The 22,910-nt window shown below is 35.5% G+C and overlaps 1 protein-coding gene and 1 pseudogene across 1 annotated transcript; one reads left to right on the top strand and one right to left on the bottom strand.

Moving 5' to 3' along the window:
- Positions 1–3,208: 3,208 nt before the first annotated feature.
- FEM1C (fem-1 homolog C) lies at positions 3,209–22,910 on the bottom strand. Its single transcript, XM_037801811.1, is given in 4 exon segments — positions 3,209–3,467; positions 3,469–4,739; positions 21,159–21,888; positions 22,729–22,910. Coding segments are annotated over 3 exon segments (1,854 nt in total). The 5' UTR covers positions 21,703–21,888; positions 22,729–22,910; the 3' UTR covers positions 3,209–3,428.
- Positions 7,801–11,509, top strand: LOC119508368 (annotated as a pseudogene).

Here is a 22,910-nt window from a genome sequence, read left to right on the forward strand (position 1 = left end):
GAAACCTGAGTCTAGTAGTCCACTATCATGCCTTAAGATTATGCCAATCAAGTTATCAAGAGTTAATAAGAATACAGTTATATTGGTGCAAATTTAATTTTATTAAACCTTACAATAAATGTTGTGGCATATCATTTTCCATTGTGTGACAATTCATTGGCTGGCATCTGAATACAGTACTTCTTTTGAAAGATACACAATGGGAACTGACAAAAGGGAGAGAAATTAGTTGTTTTGTGATATATGAGGATGGAAAAGAAAAAAAAGAGAAAAAAGAAAAAGATGATGACCAATTAATTTCAGTTTCCTTGATATCTATATCTAGAATGGTTCAAGTTCCAAGCAATAATGCCATTGTTACAGTGTACAAGAATATGGTTATTATCTCATCTGGACCCCACAACTCTGAGAAAACTCATTACAAGGATTATTATAACTATAAATTAAGTCTAAGGTTTCTGCTGGGCAATACGATTTTAAAGAGCTACTTTTTCAAATATAGTAATCTAAACAATTTTCCCAAGTCACAGCAGATGGGGGTCTCTAAAACATTACACCTTAAGATAGTCACTTTATAAGTATGCAATTGCTTAACTTCAAAATAATAATTATCTTTTGCTGATTTGGGCTTATGCCCCTGTTAGATTTAAACACAAGAAAATGACTATTTTTCAATCTATAATCCACTTGTCTTTACAAAGCAGACTGGAATCCAATCTGAATAAAATGACCATTTACCAATGATCAACAGTGAAACATCTAAAATTCAGCAGGCCTCAACAGGGCATTTTTGTAGGCATGTAATCAAAACTTACAAATTAACTCTACCCAATACCACCATGCTAGTGTAGTTTGACTCAAATCAGAATAATTAGCTCACTAAGTATTAAAATGGCTCATCTGTGGTCAAACACATTAACACAAATTTAAGTATTTTATTCAATCTCACAAAAATTTTGAAGAGTATTTTCTGAAGAAGGTCTTATCAGTGTCTGAGGTCCCATTTATTAACCAAATGCTTTAACAAAATTATGGACAATTTTGAGTTATTAAATCAACTAATTTTTTAAGACCTCCCAATGGTATTCAGGGAAAAGGCAAACAGAAAGGCAAGAATTGAATCTTAACTGAAATAAAGGTTTTCAGTTATCAAGACTGAGGAAAAGTCCTAAGTCATGTATTTTTAGTGGTGGAAAAATGCTATTTGTAGATATCCTACTTTATGCTAGGGTTGAACAATTTGAATTCACCTGTACAATAGAGTAAAATATGCCTTACTACAAGAACACACAAACTTTCCTCCTTCCAAAAGAGGAAGGGGAAATATTAAATCACTTAAAAATCCCATTGTTCATCTTTTACCCCAAAATTGAGACCAACTAATGTAGATTTACTGTATTTGCAAAAGTTTTCCTTAAAAAAAAGTAGCTCGTGCATATATAATACTTAAAACACAAGATGAGAGGCAGATGATTTCAAAATATTGATGTTTGATATTTCTAGAATATTCATCTAAATCACAAATTAAAATACTCCTAATATATATGGCAGCTCAAATATTTAATCAAATTTGCCCATGGTAAAAAGATATTAAAATCTCCTCATCAAAAAGTTGAGAATGCCCATTTATAACCAATCTACCTTTTACAATGGTGAAATTAAATGTACCACCTAGTAAAATAGGTAAGGATATCTCTTAAAATATTAAATCTCAATTGTTTAACCAAAAAGTTAAGTATAATGTTCTTTAATTTATGTTTTTACTACTCTTCATTACAAGTTTTTTACTGAATAAAAACTACTATAAACCTAATATGACTGTTTGCAATGACGACTGTTCCTTAAATACCATTACCATCAACCCATCATAAAATGTCAACACACAAAAATCTAAGTTGAGTGATCCAGCTCATTAAACTACACAGGGAACTGAGTTTCTCTGAAATCAAAGAGCTTTTTATTCAGAACAATTTCATTAAGACACGCAGGGCAAATATGCCATCATAAATGTATTCTGAATAACAATAAAGTGCTGAATGTAAGACCTGCAATCTTTTTTAGTACTTATTCACTTATACTTTCTTTAGTTAAAAGACCCTTTTCTGTGGCATTAGCAAAGCTGTTAAAAAAAAAAAAAAAAAAAAAAAAGCTAACTTTCAGTAAGGGAATAGGAAGCACTGCAACCTTTTGTGTTTAACTATGATGACAAATAACTGACACCAAAGTAATTCATGCAAGGTATCTGTTAAAGGTATACTTAAGCTTGAAGAAAGAAAGAACACTGTTACTGACCTTTGATACTAGGGCAGTAAATTGCATACTAAAATACTTTATCCTAGATGCCTAGATCTGGCTTGGCAAGCATCATGCCACTGACATGCTTTAGCTCTTTTTGTGACTAAAAGTCACTTGCAGTTTCATTACTGAATATTTCAATGTGACTCATTAAGCTGTGTGATAAATTCTGAGGTTAAATTTAAGCACATTCTCTACACCTAATCACACCATCAGCACAAGCAGGACAACGCTGGAGCAGCATGAAAGGTGGGTCACTTTATAAAAAAACTCTTCCTTTTACTGCATGATATATTTAGATGACAGGGACTAAATTTCAACTGGGTTAATGAGTTAAAATAGATTTGTTTCCCAAATTTAGCACACATAATTTCAGTGGATTAAAGGAAGAACCTCAGATTGCGAAGAAAAAAAAGAAAAACAACAAAGAAGCTTTAGTTTGGACTGCTAATCTGTAGCTCTAAAAATAATCATACTACAGACTACTTTCATAAAATGAACCTCGTAATGAACTTAAGAAAGCAGTGTTCTGAGTTGAAGTCGACCAACTGCTGCATAGAAAATATGCTAACATACAACAGTCAAATTTAAGCCGGTGCATAGAGAAGATAAAGCACTTATGGTAACTGCAAATGGTAACAAGTCTATAAAATTTGTACAACCTAGCAAGGCTTCATAAGAGGAAAAAAAAAAAAAAGATAGTAAAAACCGTTAATCAAAAACAAAGTGGAAACGGGAGAAGCTTGGAGGGGCAAAAAAGCAGGAAAAAAAGACCTCCAATTGTATAAAATTCATTAACCAGTAGATATAAAGATACCACTGAAAAAGAGTTAACTCAATCTCAAACACCCAAACAGCAAACAAACCAGAATGGATAAGCCTTTGGCAGACAATTTTAGAGATATGAAATATGACATTAAATTTTGCAGTAATTCACAAACAGTATATTATATGGCATATTGATATTAAATACTGGGAAACCAATCCTGTAAATTTGATGCTTATAATGCTTTAGCCAATGAGAACACGATGATATCAAGCTAAATGAATGCTGGTGTTGTCACAACAGTGCTCATTTATGAAACAACTGTTACCAAGTCGTGCTTTAGCAGAGCTAAAATACAGTCAAATTATCATCTATGAAGTGAAACAAAAGTCTCTAGCTTTTCTGGGGATATGCCCTTTATAATATATTCTATGATTCACTATGACACGAGCAGCAAGACACTGCAATGTGGTATGATTTATGGGCTGGATCAAATTTTTAGCTATTTCCTTCTCATCCAGCAAGTCACTAGCCGTTTGTTTGTGCAAGTTTGTGGCATCAAAATGTGCACCTGATTTAATAAGGAGATTCATGATGTCAGGATGGTTGTTCAGAGCAGCGATATGTAGGGGACTGTTGTCATCGGAGTCTCTGACATTCACATCAGCACCACATTCTATTAGTATCGCCGTAACTTGCAGAGATGGAAATTTGCAAACAGGGTATCGCCCTACACATGTAGTATTCTTGTCCACAGCCAGGTGAAGAGGGCTAAAGTTATTCTTTCCCCTTGGATGGAGCTTAAGAAACTTGTATATAGTCTGCTTTTTGAAATGGTCCTGTTCTAGAGTACAGGGAACTTTTTCTAGCAAGCAAATTAAGTGCAAAATGATGGACAGAGCTTTATTTAATTGTAATGGGTCAGCTGGACACTGAGTTTGTTTGATAGCTCGCTCTATTTCAAGGACACTTTTGCACAGTATGCCCATAAGATCATCAAATGTAATAGTAGTGCCCAGCAGGCCTTTAGCCCTATCCTGTAGCATAAACGAGAACAGTTCGGCAAAAGATAACAAGCTGCTGGCAGTCATTGGGCTTAGAGGGTCCAAATTATTCTGCTGCATATCCAAAGCATATTTCCATAGATTGATGCATCTTTTGAAATTTCCAGAGTCTGCATAGACAGCACCTCTATATCTAATATAGTAAGAAGTATCAGGATGAGAAGGACCAAGAATACGCTCTCTAATTAACAGTGCTTGCATTCTCATCTCATCAGGATCAGCAATAAGACCTTCTAGTTCTTCTGCACTGTTTACCTCCTTGGCATAATCATAGGCCATTATTAATGTCTGTGGTACTGGTTTGCTAATTATATTAGTCCTATCACTGTACCTCATGTTCATTGCTTTTTTCCAGTATTTCAAAGCCCCAAGTAGATCTCTTTTTTTGTCCACAAATGTAGCTCCCAGAAGCTCTAGAGCATTGATACGTTCTGTCTTGCTGGTTTGTGCGTGGTGTGTCAGAAAATCCACAATATTTGTGTGACCCGTCACGCTTGCTGAAAGAAGGGGAGTCATTCCATAGCCATCCTTTTCCATCTTGGCACAATACATAAGAAGCATCTTCATGATGTCCAGACTTCCAGATTCTGCGCAATCATGCAAAGCAGTATTACCTTAAGGAGAAGAAAGAAAATAAATAATATGTTTCGAGAAACCAGAATATAAAGTAATATATGTATATACTTTAGAACCTAAAGAAAAGCAGGCAGGTTCAAGTCACCCTTAAGTGAGACACACTTTAATTTATTGACAAAGAAAATTTATAACCAGCACCTAAAAAAAACAGTGTCTGACACATAGGGTTAAAGAAATACTTGTTAAACTTGTTGAATGGATGAAATGACCAAATTAGGTATGAAAATGTATTCAAAAGTCTCCAGATCAAACTCACAATTAAACTACAATTGCCCAGTATTTGTCATTCATGTTTTTAATTGGAGAACTGCAATTTTATGACTAAAACACTGATGAATAAAATTTTAACCAGCTATTAGTTTTGCCAATAGTCACTTAACTTTCTGGGTCAGCTCCACATTTATCAAGGGATCTAGTCAATAACATCTAAGATTACCTAGTTTGATTCTAATAATAATCAGAAATTGCTTTTCCATTATTTCTGATTGCCAAATGAACTTCAGCTGCTTTAGCCAAAATTCTTGGTAACTAAGTATTTTCTCCAAAAAGCTTCCGTAAGAAAAACAAATCTACTGAAATCTAAAAAATGTGTGGGTGGTTCAATATGAACTTTAAAAGAAAACATATGAAGTATTCTTTCATAATGGATTATTTCCCATTGTAATTTCATTTTTTAACATTCTTTTTAGATGTACTAAATGTTCCAATACTGTCCTGTTCTTCCCACAGATGGATCAAAACTGACAACAGGCATTGGTGCATTAGTAAAAGCCTGTATAAAACACATTAAGACATTATAATTACCCAGATATTTCAGCCACCTAAGTTTAATGATAGACATTTTGCTAATTATCAAACCAGAAATTATAATGCAGACTCTTGATGTTTACATATGATGTATTTAGAAAATTTCAGTGGGGGATCATTTTAGGCATGTGTGCAGAAGAGAGTCAACAGAGCCTGAGAATGCTATGCTTAGACAGGCCTGTTTGCAAGGCTGGTTCTTGGCTGGCATTTGGGAACCTGTCTGGTAAACAGTTCCCTACACAGATACAAAACATTCCCTAAACAATAGGGTGGTTCACTGTATCTAAACTGTATGAATATCGTTTATGCTGAGCATGTTTTCCTTCTGGGAGTCTGGAATTTGGTATACTTGCTAGGCAGAGGGTACTTACATGACCAGCCTCCAATAAAAACCTTAGACACCTATTCTTTAATGGGCTTCCCTGGGCAGAAATATCACACATGCATTTCATTCATGGAGGAAGAGTGTGTTGTGACTCCTCATGGGAATGAGAGAAAACATAAGAAAGCCTGCATGGGATTCCTCCAGACTCCACACTGCAACTTTTCCCCTTACAATGTAGCTGTGTATTTTATGACATCACTGTAATAAATCTTAAGTACAATTATATTCTGAGTCACCTCCAAATACAGGGTATCTTGGGGAACTGACAAAGCATGTGTACTAAGAAGTGGTTTGTACCTGAAACACTTCATATAGCAAATCCACTTTATAACTAAATAAATCTGGAAGTTCCTACATATTAGGACTTTGATCCCTCCCCAAGTTTATCCTGTTTAGGCGTCCTTGGTATCTACAGAGGATATCTCCAGTATTTCAATAGGATATACTGGAATTAGTGTGTGATAGTATATTTTAGCACTGTGTGAGGTACTGAAGTACTGATAGAGCCCAGAATTTCTAACTATTCATATGTATTTGTTAAAAATAATTCAATTAAACATCACTATTACCAACATTGATTTGAAGGAATCTTGAGTTGAGAACTCCTACTATCCATGCAAAAATGGGACATTATTAAGAGAAATAAGAAGAGAAAGGGAAGGCTTAAATAGCATTCTTCTATTCACAGTAACACAAAATTGAGATTAAGAATGCAGCAAAAGCCAGTTTTTTAATAAAATAAATTTGTATACTGAAAAAATAAACATCTATATTTTGAATACACCCAAAAATTGAAAAGAATTGGTGGATTTAAAAATAAATAAGACTTTCACATACAATAATTGCAGAGTTAATGTGACCACCATTCCAATAAAAACCAGAAAATCTGAAAAAAATATTTAAAAAAATATCTGCTTGACTGCAGTACAGAGTTAACAAGGGACCAATCCTCAGGAGAAGTAAACTAGAGGAGTAAAACCCAAGGTTTGGGTCAGTTTGGTTGAAAAACCGAGCACAGCTTTTGAATGCTTTGCACATCTGGTAGAGAAAACTGGAGTCCAGAGTCTACCAAGATGGGAACATTGTAAAATACAAACACATAACTTAGGTTAGAGCTCTGAAGTACCACATCCTAAGAGTCAAGGTGAACCACAAATAGACCAGCCATCACAGGGACTGAAGTCCAATTTAAAATCATCTTGATATTGAATAAAGTAATTCAGGATTGCTAGTATATGTCATCAAAATCCAGAAGCAAACATAAATGCTATTTAGAAGATTTCTTATATTTTTCATGTAAATGTTCAGTATCTGATTAAAAAACAATGGACAGAGAGAAAAGAAGGAAACATAACACAAAGCAAAGATAAACAAAACCTGATACAAAAGCCCAACAGGGGATCCAGATAGTGCAGTTATCAGACATACTTTAATATATTAATTGTACTTAATATATTCAGATATAATAATGAATTGAGAATTCTACAGAAAACTGAAAACTACAAAAAAGAACCAAATGGACATTCGAGAACTGACAAATACAATAACTGATATTAAAAAGTGCACGGGTAGGGAATGGGGAGTTAATGCTTAATGGCTACAGAGTTTCTATTTGGAGTGAAGAAAAAGTTTTGGTAATGGATGGTGGTTATGGTAGGACAACATTGTGAATACAATTAACACCACTAAACTGTATACTTGAAAGTTGATAAATGGGAAATGTTGTATCTTACATATGTTACCACAATAAGAAAAGAAAAACTTGAGCATGGCTTTAAAAGCAAATTATACACAACTGAATATAAAACTGGTAAACTAGAATATAGGTCAGACATACAGAAAAAAACATGGAGCCAAAAAAGGACGGAAAATTAGAGGAGACTGTAAGAGACATAGAGTATTATGTCAGAAGAACACTTATAATTGGAGTTCTAAAAGAAGAAAATAGGGAAAAAGCAATATTTAAAGAGACACAAGCTGAGAATTTTCCTAAGCTCACAAAAGATACCAAACTACAAATTCAAGAAGTTTTATAAACGCTAAGAGTAATAAATAAAAAGAAAATCATACTGAGGCACATCTCAGTGAAATAGGTAAAAACCAGGGATAAAGCGAAAAATCTTAAAAACAGAGAATGGGTGGAAATTACTACAGAAGAGCAACAATTAGATGGACAGCAAACTGCTCACCAGGAATAACGGAAACCATAAGACAATGGAATATCTTCAAAGCATTAAAGGAAAGTAATTGCAAACTTAGAATCTTACACCCATATAAAGAGCAAATGTGAAATAAAGGACCATTTCAGGTGAGAAAGAAAAGAATAAGAAAAAAACGAAGATATTTATTACCAGCAGACCTAAATTCTATAGGGTATTCTTCAAGTAGAAGGAAGATAAGCCTACATAGGAACTGAGATACAGGCATAAACATCAGCAAACGGGTCAATTTGTGGGAAAATCTAAAAATACATTGATTTTAAAAACAGTAATAATGTTGTATAGGGCTTAAAGTACATATAGAAGTAAAATACCAATAGTATAAAAATAATGGGGGTAAGATCTTTGCATTGTCTAGAAAGGGGTGAAACTAGAAATTTATGTTAATTTTGATAAGTCAAAGATACATGTAGTACTATCTAGTGTAACCACTAATAAGGAGAGAAAGGAACACAAAATACATAGGACAATAATCGAAAAATTATCTGGGAGACTAAAATTCAAATATATCAGTAATTACATTAAATGCAAGTAATCTAAATGTTCCCATTAAAACCTAAAACCATCCGAATGAAAAAATAAATGCTGCTTAAAAGAGATGCACCTTAAATATAAGGCCAGAGAAAGATTAGAAATGGGAAGATGAAAAAAAAAATAATGCTTTATATGCAAAAATCAACTGTACAATGGTATCTGGTATTCAGTATCTAAGTAGATATAAACGCAAAGTACATTACTAGAGATAAACGGAAACATTTTATAATGATATAAAATTCAAAACAACACAAAAGTATAACAATTCTAAATGTTTTCATCTAATACAGGTTCAAAATACATAAAGCAAAAATCAACAGAACTACAAGGAAAAATCAGACAAATCCACAATTGTAGTATAGTTGAACACACTTTTCCCAGTATAAAAAGAAGACACAAACCAGTAAGGACATAGAAGATTTGAACACAATTAACAAACTAGATTTAACTGACATATATAAAAGAACAATAGGCTCAACACTGTACAAATCCAGTTTTTTCCAAGGACATATGGAGCATATACAAATATTGGCCATATTCTGGGCCATACAGTAAGTCTCCAAAAGTGTCAAAGGACTGAAATTACTGTTCTAAGTCTACAATGCAATGAAGTTAGATATCAAACCAAAAAGATGAAAAGCCTCCATATATTTGAAATTTCAAAATCCACTTCTAAATAGCCAGTGGGTCAACACTGGGTTTCCCAATGGAAACTAGAAAATAATATTTTTAACTGAATGACAGTGAAAATCCTAAGTATCAAATTTTGTGAAATACAGCTAAAACTGTGCTGGTACCCTCACTGTGAGTGTAAAGTACAGCCTTAAATGTACATATCAGAAAGGAAGAAAGACCAGAACAATTGCAAGGGTAACCTCTCAAGAAGTTACGGGGATAAAATAATAAATTAAATCCAGAGGCAGTAGAAATAATAAAAAGCAGGAATTAAAGAAAAAGGAAAAGGTATCACATTTTTTTTTATTTTACTAACTTTTATTTATTAAATGTTGCCCCTTTAATTTCATATTAATAACTGTGCAAGGTAGAGAAAATACACTTATTCCACAAACAGAAAACAGAAATAGTAAAATATAAACCATGTCTCTCAATTGCCATTTCAGTGTACTGCTCATTTCAGAGGTCATATTTTAAATGCTATTCATTTTATAATCCAAATATAAAAAATTTCCACATTACTTTTTCCTTAAGGAAAAAGTTTAAAATCTTTAAGTTGGCTTTCTAAAGCATTGATTCTCTAAGCACTATTTGTGAGCAGGTACAAGGAAGACAGGGAAATGAATAAGGAATTCACAGTTTTAGAAAGTACATTATGATAAGTATATATTAATCTTGATTAGTGGGAATATACATAAGAAGATACACTTTGGGATACAGATTTTAAAAGATTGAGAAATAGTTTCCTAACCTACCTCTCCAGCTTCATTTCCCACTATCTCCAAGATAAATGCTGCACTTTTGAATTTAACTTAGAGGTTGGCAAACCTCTTCTGTAAAGGGCCAGACAGTACTTTAGGCATTGCAGGCCATAAGGTCTCTGTCATAACCACTCAATTCTGCCATGTAGTGCAAAAATATCCACAGACAATAGGTTGAATGGGCACAGATGTTTTTCAATAAATATTTATTTACAGACACTGAAATTTGACTTTAAAGTAAAATTTTCAAGTGTCACAAAATATTATTCTTTTGATTTTTTTGTCACCAGTCAAAAAATTTATAAACCATTCTTAGCCCTCAGGCAGTACAAAAATGCAGTATGGGATGGATTTGATCCCTGAGCCACTTTTTGCAGACCCCTTCTCTAACCCAAAAGGCATTATAATACCTCCCATACACAGGACAAGCTCATCCGAGGCCTGGGCATGACCCTGAGCTACTTGTTCTGGGAGACGGCCACCATCAACTACCCACTTGAAAAGGGCCCGGTGAACCTGGGCTTCACGGGGGGGGGGGGGGGGGGGGGATGCCCTGCATCGGTATCTGACTGGGGAGGAGCACTACATCACCTGCAAGCTCTGCAAGACGTCTTCCCCACCCAGGCCATCACCACAGAGGCAGAGCTGTGAGTGAACAGCAGCCGCTGGACTACCCACTACAACACTGACAGACCAAGTTCATCTATGGTGGCTTCTGCCAGGAGACCTGCCTGGTGGACGCCATCGTAGAGGGCCCCCATGAGTTCTCCACAGAGACACATGAGGAGCTGCTGTCCAAGGAGAAACTGCTCAACAATGGGGACAAGTGGGAGGCTAAGACTGCTGTCAGCATCCAGTGTACAGGTGAGGCACCCCACTCTCACCCCTGCCAGGCCTGCTGCCCAAATGAAACAAAAGCAAAAACAAAAACACAAAGATTCTATTTATGTTTCACATTACTCCATCTTAAGCATCTCCTTCAGCACCAGAAACAGCCCTGTTTCCAACCATCTCCATGCCTCTGCTCTTGATTTTCCTACAATTTCCTCTCTTTTTTTTAACTTCTTGTCCTTTAAGTTTCACCAGAAATTTTAGCTGCTCATAGACATTCTTCATTATACCGTATCAATTTATCATTCTGAGAATGCCTGGTGAATAAATATATCATATATCCTGGCACTACTCATAAAACATCTAATATTATAATATGGTATCTTACAATATATAAAAGTATTATGTTGCTGCTTCACAAACAGGTTTTCTTTGCTAAACAATTTATTACTAAAGTGTATATATTTCTTCTGTATCCCAGACAGTAAGGAGATTAGTGATAAAGATTAATACTTGATATCACAGAAAGTGATTGAACCTTAGCTTCAGAGGGCAGAATATGTTCAAAAAGTAAAATCTCAGAAGAAGGGGATCTTTTTAATAACTATAACAGTTTGAGTATATAGCCACTATATCTTCATGCCCTAAAAAAATGTTTTTTAACTATAGTCTGGTACTTATAGTTTGGAAAACAGGCTTTTAAAAAACAAAAGCATAAGTTTAAAGCAACTATCATTTTCGTGTTATCCTCCAAACCTCTTTATATGTAGGTTTTGACAAAGTTGTAATTAGTATATATACAATTATTTCCCGCTTTTCACCCACATCTTGAGCATTTTGTAATGTTATGTTACTACATGGTCTCCGTAATCATTCTTAATGTCTTTTATGGTGAAAGTTCAAAGAAGGGGCATGTCATATAAACCATTGATTGCCAGGGGCTGGGGCTGAGAGAGGGGCTGACTGTAAAGGGGCAGGAGGGAAATTTGGGGGTAATGAAACTATTCTATCTTTATTGTGGTAGTAGTTAAACTACAGTATACATTTGTCAAAACTCAGAACTGTATACTAAAAAGCATGTATTTATTGTATGTAAATTATACTTGAATAGACAAAAATTAATGCCAAACTTAGAATCTCAAATATGTGATGGCCTAACAGACAGACATCTTCAATTTACTTACAAAGGCACCATAAAAATTCTAGAAAGTTCCATTTTTATAGTATCCTTTCTAGCACTGGAATTACTTTTTTTTTCCTATATCAATTTATATTACCTTGATTCCTACGTAAGTAGAGTCTTTTCCCATGTCTGTTTACAAACTTTATTTTCTTTTGTGGCATGTCTATTTATGTTCAGCTTCTGGAATTAGTCTGACTTACTATGTATAAGTACTTTATAGAGTGATAGTGTCTATTATATTTATTGTAAATTTTTGCTCTACCAATTGCTTCATTCAAAAGAATAGTATTAAATGTAATTTAGTTTCTTGTAAAAAATGATTATAACAAGCAAATTTAAAATTCAAGTTACTATGTTCTTGTGCCTAGTCCATGCTAAGTTACATGCCAAAGATCAAAAATATCACATGTAATTTCTGTTAGGTAACTTCACTGAGGTATAGCAATATATACCAAGTACTGTACGATTCAGTGCAGGAGGGTTATGGTAAATGTTCCCATAATACAATGATTATACTTCCACACAACTTTGTGTCTCCACTTCATTATAACTTATATTTGTAGCCTCAGAATGAGAAAGACAATGAAAAATAAATCAAAACACAAAGTTCAAAATATAAATACTACCAGGCATCCTGGATGAAATCTAGGATATTTAGCATAGAAATTTAATGACTTTACCTTTAGCTAAGAAAAAAAGGTAAACATTGCATTATAGAATTCTCAACACCTGATTAGGAAAAAAGTTCGTTTAGAAAACAAAATATTGTCTTGCAATGAATTTATAATGGAAAGTTTTTACGATTTCTCAAAAGACATGTTTTTTAAAATGAACATTTCTTAAAAATCTTTTACAAGAGCTGAAGACTTAACATTAATTTTTAATTCAGTTAAAGCATTTCAGCAGAAAGCTAAAATAGTATTATCTAAATACATTAATTTTCAACTTACATAACTTAAAGAAATAGTGCTAAGAAAATCTGGAAGAAAGGAAAGTAGCCATATTCATTGAGATGTTTCTGGGATGTATATTAAGCGAAGCAAACCATGGGAGGTACTCAGATGCATTAAAGCATGATAGTATTCCTCAAGAACTATCTGAAGTACCAATCTCTTTACTGTTAGTTTTAAAGGAACCTATAACTTCTGATAGCAGTTAATGTACAACTGTGAAAGTTTTGGTGTCTAATAATGGGGTCAATATTTTTCTCAAAGTAAGTAATATAAAACTATTCCAGTATTTTGGATAAGAACTGTTTGAGCCTTATGAGTTCTCTGGAACCAAACCAGAGACAGGTTTGACTGAACGATAAATACGGACAGGTGTTTATTACTAACCACAAAAATCACAAAAGAACCTCAGTATTTATCAATATCTCAATTTGAGTGACAGTACGAAAACTCACCAAGATCAGGATTAAGTCAGTTGCTAAAACACCCCCCAAGGAGTAAGAAGAACTAACCAATCTTTTCAATGAAACAAAAATTCTCATTTAAGGGCTGCAAAAGATTTAACAAATACAAAATGTCTATTGTAATTCAAGTTGTTTTTTTTCCTAGCAATAACAATTTCAACAGATTCAACTGTTTGTAAAGTCCTCACATAGTTGAAGCTTTTTCTGAGTATGTGCTTCTCAAACTGTATAAAACTGTATAAAGCAGGGCTTCTCAAGCTGTATAAAAATCACCTTGGGGGGAATCATAGTAAAATGCAGATTCTAATTCAGTTGGTCTGGACTGGGTCCAGAGTGTGATACCTATGCTGCTGGTCCACACAGCAGAAACTGAGTAGCAAGGAAATAGAGGAGGAATCTTATTTGTTATGTAGATGTTTCTCATATAGCTAATACAGCTAACAGCTATATCAAGTCATATGAATGTTAAGTGTAAAAGGAAGGCTAGGTCACAACCCTGCTTTACACCATAGAAAAATGAAATTTCATCATTCCTATTTACTCTAATTTAACATTATGTGCCAAAGTAGATGACCCAGTTTGATCCTTGGAAAAGTTCCTGTCTAAGTAGTGAAGTAAACCCTGCAGTCTGTTCCTAACAATTTTCTTGTTTAATCAAATATTATATGTGTTCACAGTCAATATTTTTTAAGTCAGTTTTTAAAACAAAATCTGAATTGCTGCAAACAATACCATCAAAACAGTGAAAAACTAGCCCACAAAATATGAGAAAATATTTGCAAATCATATCTCTGATAAGGGACTTGTACACAGAATATATAAAGAATACTAACAACTCAGTAATAAAAAGATAAATAACCCAATTTAAAAATTTGCAAAGGATCTGAGTAGACACTTCCCCAAAGATACGCAAATGGCCAATAAGCACTTGAAAAGAATGCAGCATCATGAGCCATTAGAGAAATGCAAATCAAAACCACAATGAGATTACCATTCACACCCACTAAGTCAGCTATAATCAAAAAAAATGAAAAGTGTAGGTATGGAAAAATTGGACACTTATACTATGCTGATAGGAATATAAAATGGTGCAGTCACTTTGAAAAACATCTGACAGTTCCTCAAAAGGTTAAACATAGTTACCATACTATCCAGCAATTCCACTCCCAGGTATACACCCAGAGAAATGAAAACAGGCCCACAGAAGAACTTGTACACAAATATTCATAGCAGTATTGTTCAAAACAGCCAAACGTGAAAACAATCCCAATGTCCATCAACTGAAGAACAGATAAATAAAATGTGGTATATCTATACAATGGAGTATTACTCAGCAATAAAAAGAAATGAGGGACTGATACATGCTCCAACATGGAGCATGAAAATATTATGCTAAGTGAAAGAAGGAAGTCACAAAAGACCACATATTGTAAGATTATATTTAATGTCATGTCCAAAATAGGCAAATTGATAGAGACAAAGTAAATTAGGGACTGCCTAAGACTATTGTGGTTGCGGACACAGGGGATGGGAGTAACTGTTAATGGGTACAGGCATTCCTTCTGGGGTGACAAAAGTGTTCCAAAATTTACTGTGGTTATGGTTGGTCAATTCTGTGAATATATTAAAAGTCACTGAATTGTACACTTTAAATGGGTGAATTACATGGCATGCAAATTATATCTCAATAAAGCTTTTTAAAAATCCAACTAAAACAAAGTACTTATGTTTTTTAGTAAAAGTGTAAGTTCTAACTGATAGAAGCAGCAATTAAAGGATCTTTCATTTTTTTATTCTGGAAATGCATAAAAACAATTCTCATCTCTCCTCCTCAGCTACTGCGCTTGACACCAACCTATTCTTCCACAACCCTGTATATGCGAATGAGTCAAGTCTGGAAGAGGTCCACTTGCAAGGACGGGGATGGGGGTGATATACTACTAAAACATAATCCTGATTCTAAGTAACTATTCCTTGAATAACTAATTGGTGTGTAGTGAGAAGGGGAGAGAAGGAATAGAGAAAAGACAAACTGTGCCAGGAACTATTATGTCATAAGGCATTGAGGTTAGGAGCAAATAGATTTCTTTAACAATACTGTCCCTTGAACTCATGACAAAGTTAAATGCTAAAGAATACCTAATACCCACAGAGGTAAAAAGCATTCTTAAGACTCAAAGTGTGAGGAACTGCCTTTGAAATGGGACTTAATGTTAAGCAGAATGTTCACGGCTCAGAGCACCTTAGCTATGAGATCACGACTAACAATTACTAATTTTGTGTCAAAAGTGCATTTAAAGACTGAAAACATCAACATGATAATTGAGACTTCATTACAGTTCCCTTTCCTGGCCATTCTAGTTCACAGACTTCCTATTCAATCTCTGCCATTCTCTTGGGGGAGGAGAGGGTTGAGGAAGAGAGAGTTCTGGTCAGATCTGCATCCATGTGACTGCTTTGTCCGGGCCTCTCTCCACTCTTCCATCACATATATTCCTGATATCTCAACAGTATAAATTTCTAGAATATCAAGGGCTTTCTGAAATTTATTTTTAGCAAACACATTTAACCAATCTACACACATCTGATAAAGATGGATTCATCAAGGGACTACATGTACCCGTCAATTAAGTAAAACTTAATTTCTGCCTTAAATTCATGTGGCTGCCACCAACAACTGAAAGATAAATAATGTTCAGGATCCACTCACAGTCTCACCAACTTCAGTTCAATTCTGTGAGTGAGGAATCACATTTCCCTAGTGAATTCAATTCATACATCTATAGCTTAGCTTCTCCAACCAGGATAACAAGACTCCCGGAGGATACAGAAGTGTGCCAGGGGATACAAGGGGCAAAAATAAACAAACAAACATGGGACAACTTTCAGAAGCAACTTGATGTGAAATTAAAAGTAATGAATTTAATTATTTGGGATTAAAATGTTAATTAATTTAACTAGTAAATTATTTAAACATTACTAAATCAAAATAAATACAGATATGTTATAGAGTAGAATGAAACTTTAAATCTCTCCCTTCCTCCTCTTACTCTTCTCTGCAAGTAGGCATGCTGAAGTCACCAACAGCCAAAAGGAATTCTCCAAGTCAAGAAGGGAATGAGAATTTCAGCTGCCAGCACTCCACTGGTATATTCACTGAAATAACCTATCTACCATGACAAGAGTCACTATTTTAAACCATTATCTTAAAACCAAAAGTTCTTAATTTACAGGAGAAGTTTTCTCATTTGAGATTCTTCTGCATTTATAGCAGGGGAAAAACAGGAATTTTTAAAACATTTCCTTGGCTGGAATAACCTAAAGTGCCTGTACTATATAGGAGAGAAATAATATAATGTCTGGGGTCTGTTTTAAACTACTTCAGAAAAAAGGGGAGAGGGGAATATGTTTTAAAAAAAAAAAAAAGCTTTAGTAAATGTGGATAATTGCTGAAGTATGATGATAGGTATATGGTAGGTCAACTTATTCTTCCCTTCACTTTCGCACGTTAGAAAATTTCCATAATAAAAAGGTAAATAAAGGGCCTCAACTAGCTCTCTCTCATCCTCTTTTAATGTTAGGATGTCTACTTGGACTTCTCCCTTTCCTGAATTCTTACAGTGTTGCTCCCGTACAACTCATTTTTTGATATATGCTGTCTTACTTTGATATTTTAAGTCTTTGTGTATGTATATTTCTCTACAGAAAAAAACTATAAAATATAATGTTTGTCATCAAGAATTTATCATCTTTCCTCTCTTAAATCCAACATTCATTAAACAAGCTCATTTACCAAATGCCCACTATGGGCGAGATACTTCTTCCTAATGCACAGGATTCAAACATCAGGTCTCTAGCCACAAACAGCTCACAATTTAGTGGAATGCAATTAGTTTCTCTAAAACATGCCAGTTCTTCTTTGAAAACTTTCACTGGTTCACCACTCCAGAATAATAAAATGAAACTCCTTTGCCTGAAATTCATATCTTTTATAATCGAGCTCTGAGGGCCCTGTACTCCAAATATGCCCACTTTCCAACTTCTGGATCCTCCAAGCATTTCTTACTATGTGTTTTCCCTTATGCCATTTCCTAAACATGGAAAACTACCAAATCCCTTCTACAGATATGAACCCCAACAATCCTTTCAAGGCCTAGGTGAAGCTCCACTTTCTCCATAAAGCATTTCATGTCAGTACATTGCCTCTAAAATCCTAGAGCATCAGTTGTGTATACTATTTCTTTAGCAGTTAACAAATGTGATATCCTATATCTTCTCATGGCCTCTCCAATGTCCAACACAATGCCCTGCCTACAGAAAGTACACAATAAACATCTTTTTACTAATTTACTTAATTACCTTTGGTATCAAAATGATTGATCCTTGGGGGTCTGGGTAGGGCGGGATAGTGCCGGCTAGGGCCATTCTTCCAATCCCAACTCAGAGAACTGTTTTATTGGTCTGTAGTTCTCTGAGTCAAGTACTTTCAGCTGCTCAAATCCCAGAAGAATGTGGGTGTAAAAGCAGAATTTAAGGCTTAAATAATTTCACTATAAATCTGCAACATCCTATTCTAAGTCCAAAAAAAAAAAAGGACAAAAGCTGGAACAAACTTTCTGCACCCTTTAATTTAAAGACAAGGAAGACTATGAAGTCCAGAGATCAGTGTGATACCTTCAGAGGGGCTTGTCTAATCACTTCTGGTTTGGGGTCTATAGTTTTAAATAGGAATTAATTCTTGTCTCAAAAATCAATTGTTTTGAGTGTTAAACTGGGGAAGTACACTAAGTACCTCAAAGTTTTTCTCTCCTTTTTTAAATGGTATGGGAAAATAAGGAACCCATTGTCCCCTCAGGAAATGAGGTGGTATTTTCAAATATCTAACAGAAGAAAGCACTACTGTTGCATTTACTACATTGTAGTTTAAGTATCTGCTTATCAACCTGTCTCTCTAAACAAACGATGACCTCCTCAAGAGCAGGGAATCAAGGACTAGACATCTTGTCTTACTCATCTTTGTATATCCTAAGTCTAACAGCCTGGCACACTGAGGGACTAAAAAATGCTCTCTCAATTAATAAATGAATTCCACCTAGGTTAAAACATGTTCAAAATGTCAACAGCCTGTTAAAAAGTAAAGAGGTTAAATAATATATTCAAATGTCAACTGCCTGATAAAAAGTAATGGAATGGACATGCATTTTATATTTAAGCAGACCAAGAAAAATCTTTGACATTTCCCTCCTTTAAAATTATTTCCAATGGCTGACTTAAAATTTTCTAAGAAATCACTCCATTTTATCCCTGGTCTTATTAGTCTTTTCCACTTTTTGGATGAAGCTAAAAATGTGGGAAAAAAATCCTTTCTTGCTGCCATATCAGATCTTTCTCCAGTATCCCTGACTCATTTCCAACTGTTCCTGCTTTTTTATTACCCAGTAGCGCAATAAGAAACCTAAGAGTCAATGAGAATAATCATCAAAGAATGGAAGCTTTGGGACCAGAGGGGCGGGGGTGGGGTTACAAGTTTACTTTAATTTACCCCCAACATTCAATAAGAATCACTATCAAAATTAAAAGGCACTATGAAAAGATAAAAGTACTAGACATAAAGTGATATATATATGTATGACTATGTATGATTGGGTATCTGAAAACAATTTTTGGTATGAAACTGTTTTCTGATATGTATTTGTTTTTTAAAATATTTAAATGTTAAATATTTAAATATTAGATGTTGATAATAGGAAAAATTATTTAAAAAAAGCAGACCATATGGCCAAAAGAGGGTGCAGAGAGACCCTTGAATATATACAAAGCTATAAGATAATACTGTTCACAGATTTTAGAGAAAAAAGCTGACAAAAATATGAGCTATTCATAGAATAGTTTTCTCCTACACTGTGTCTCTATTATATAAAGCAGCTTTGAAAATCATATGGGAATAGTACCAGTATCCATCTCCAATGACATCAAAGTTTAAAACATACCCCAATTTGGCTTAAATATGACAGTTTATGGACAATCTTATATTAGGCTGATGAATAAAAAACCCAAACAAACAAAAAAATCCAACAAGCCTAAACAAGTAGCCATACCTCTTAACCCTTTCTCTTATTTCTTTTTGTTATGATTTCAAAACATTCCCAATATTAACATGGTCAGTTAAAGCACTGAAATTAAGGAGGTATAATTAATGACATTAAAGATAACATTTATAAAGTTAAAAACATATAAAACAGCATATAAAATAAAATTGCATACATCTATCTGTAGGCAAGTTCAGAAATTATCTTTGGAAGATTATCTCTGAGTGCCTGGATTGAGAAATTTTTACACTTCCTTTGAAAAAAATTTACAGAAAACCACAATGAACATGTATCATTTTTATAATAACAAACCTTTTCTGAAAAAAGGTCACACTATCTTCAGTAAATACATTCAGTAACCATATAGCGCCCCATAACTGGGTGGTTTAACCTCTCTGAAAGGCAATCGGACACTATCACAATTATAAATGCATACTCACTGATTCAGCTATTCCACTTCTAGGTATGTATACTTCAGCTATTCTGTCACATGTGCAAAGACACACTTTTGTTCAAGAATCTTCACAGCAGCACACATTGGCAAAGTAAGGGATGTTACCGAAACGTCCATCAATAGGAACGAGATAATTGGTTTCAATTCTTTACCAGGTATGTATACTACTTTTAAATTTTACCAGCTTTTTAAAACTAGACAGTCAATTATTTTGTTGTTACATCGACTTAAGGAAAAAAGTTTTCAAATGTCAAAATTATGGTGTCAAAGCAGCTGATTTTAAGGGTTTAAAAAATTCTAACCTATCATTTACTTCTTTACGTATATTATAATCAATGAATGAAAATTTTACACAATTGCAAACCTGAGCTCTTCTAGACAAAGGTGTTTACATTGTTGCTAGCCAACAAATCCACATGTTTAACCTAGTCCTTGTTTTACTCTCCCTACGGAAGTCGGTTTTAAAAATTCTGTTTTCTCTCTCCTATCTTTAGTAGGGTCTACATAAAATAATTTTCTATTGGCCACACAATACATTTGGAAAAAGGAAAAGATTTTCTTCCTTTTCCATTTAAAATTATTCCTTCCAGATCAGTTTGGCCTAGACTTCCCTGACAGAACTAAAAATAAAATACCTACCTACCACAAACCAGACAATGACTAAGACAGTAGTTCCTACTCCAAGGTTGTTCTAAAAAATAATAAAGTGAAGAAAAATTTACTATATCTAAATATATTTCCCAGCTGCTTTAATACAAACTTAAAAACTCAGATCAACTGCCACTAACATGCACTGTGACTTTGGGGAACCCATGTCCCAGAAGTTAGAAGCTACTCCAAATAAAAGAAAGAGAAAATACTGCTAAAACAGGGAAAGAGGTGTTCAATATGTTATCAAATATTAGAGAAACACTTAACAAGTTTATACTGGGTTACCTAATCAAAAAGGTCTGTCAATGTTGGCTTACCATCACTGCCTACAATAATAATAATAAGCAGTATTTAAGTGGTAAATACTTAATAAAAATGACAAAGCTAAACTCACCTTTAACACTTTTTCTATTAACATCTGCCCCCTTTTCAAGTAAATACTGAGCAATCTCTTTATGTCCTTTGTAACATGAAATCATCAAGCACGTATGCCCATGTCGGTTTGAGACTTCCAAATCAGCTTTGTGTTCTACGAGGTACTTCACTATTTCCAGGTGGCCATCAAAACAGGCAGCTCGAAGAGGAGTTGAATTGGTTAAAGTCGTGTTGTTGACAGATGCTCCATGATTTAACAAAGACTGGACAACCTTCAGATGTCCTGCTGCAGAAGCCGCCCATAAAGGGGGAGCTCCCTCAATTGTTTCGCCATCAAAATTCACCGAACCCCCGACTTCTATGGAGGCACTGCACTGGTCGAGGAGGAATTCCACCATGTCAAGGTGCCCATATCTGGCTGCCATCAAGAGCGGTGTGGCCCCATTCGTTTTTTCAGAGATCAAGGAGGAAACCTCCTCTTTGGATTTGCTTGCCAACAACTTGGTGAGAAGCCGGAGTTTGCCATCCCGAGCTGCGTTAAATACTGCTGTCTTTAGATCCATTTACGTCCAGTTGAGAGGCTGTGCTTTATTTATCTTTCAAAGCAAAGATCCAGCTTAACTCTATCGACACAGGCAAGTTACAGAAACCAAAGTTCTATGTTAATCACTGCACCCAAAACGAATATATAACCACGGTGAGTGTGTTCTGTCCTATTGCTTCTAACATCTGACAACCAGATGACCAAACTAGAGCAAAGAGAAAAAAAAGTGAATTAGCAGTTTTGAATTTTCCATAGGTTGAAGCAAAAACAGTATTTAGGTTTTCTTATTTTTTACTTCTGTGCGAAAGAAAACAATACTTGAAGGACTACTCCATAACGCCCACCCCCACTCCCCGCCCGAAAGGTGGGAAGGGAGAATTACAGATACACTAATGTTTTGGTGGGAGGCATCCTCTTCCCAGTCTAAGGAAAACTTAAACGCTATAGGCAACCGGTTTTCTCGCCTCCAGCTCCAACCAGCCAAGCTTAGTTCTGGTTTTGCTTTGCACACGCCCAGAAAGTACAACCGAAAAAGGCACGAGGCGCGGACTAAGAAATGTTTTCGCTTTCTCGCATCTGCAATAGAGTGGGCCATGGGCGCGAGGCTGGAAGGCCTCATTGTGGTCAGGATGGGTTTAGAGAAGGAACAAAAAGGCCGGACATCAAACCTCAGCCAGCTAACGCCAAAACCCTCAACAGAAAGCTTCTTTTTCCTTTAAAACGACTCGAGGATCTCAGGAAATCCGGCTGCCTTCTAGACATTAACTTCGGCCGCCCCACTTTGCCCCACCCCCACCAAGGGATCGCCGAGTCCCCCAAACCACAGTCGCCCATACGTAACCTTCACCTCTACCTTCTCCAGACACGGGGAGTCCTTCCCTAAACTCCCCGATAGGCTACGACTCCCTGGACCGGCCGACAAGCCTATGGCTTCTAGCCCACTGGCCGCCTCCCGCTCCCGGGGACGTTGGTCCTTCCCGCCCGGACCTCCTGGCGGGCGCCTCAGGCCGTGAGCCGGGCCCAAGCAGGTCGCCGCCACTAATACCTGCCCGGGGGCTAGTCTCCCCGCCTCCGCTGGCCGTTCGAGCTCGGGCCGCCCCCTTCAAATGGAAACCGTTGTCCTCGCCGCCGCCCGGGCCGCCTTGCTCCGCCTGCGGCCGCACAGCTCCTCCATACCCCGCGCCCCACAGGAATGAATCCGGCCGCGCCGCTCGCCCCGCCCCGCCA

Source organism: Choloepus didactylus, chromosome 13 (genome assembly GCF_015220235.1).
Source record: "Choloepus didactylus isolate mChoDid1 chromosome 13, mChoDid1.pri, whole genome shotgun sequence".
In the NCBI taxonomy this organism is placed as follows: Eukaryota; Metazoa; Chordata; class Mammalia; order Pilosa; family Megalonychidae; genus Choloepus; species Choloepus didactylus.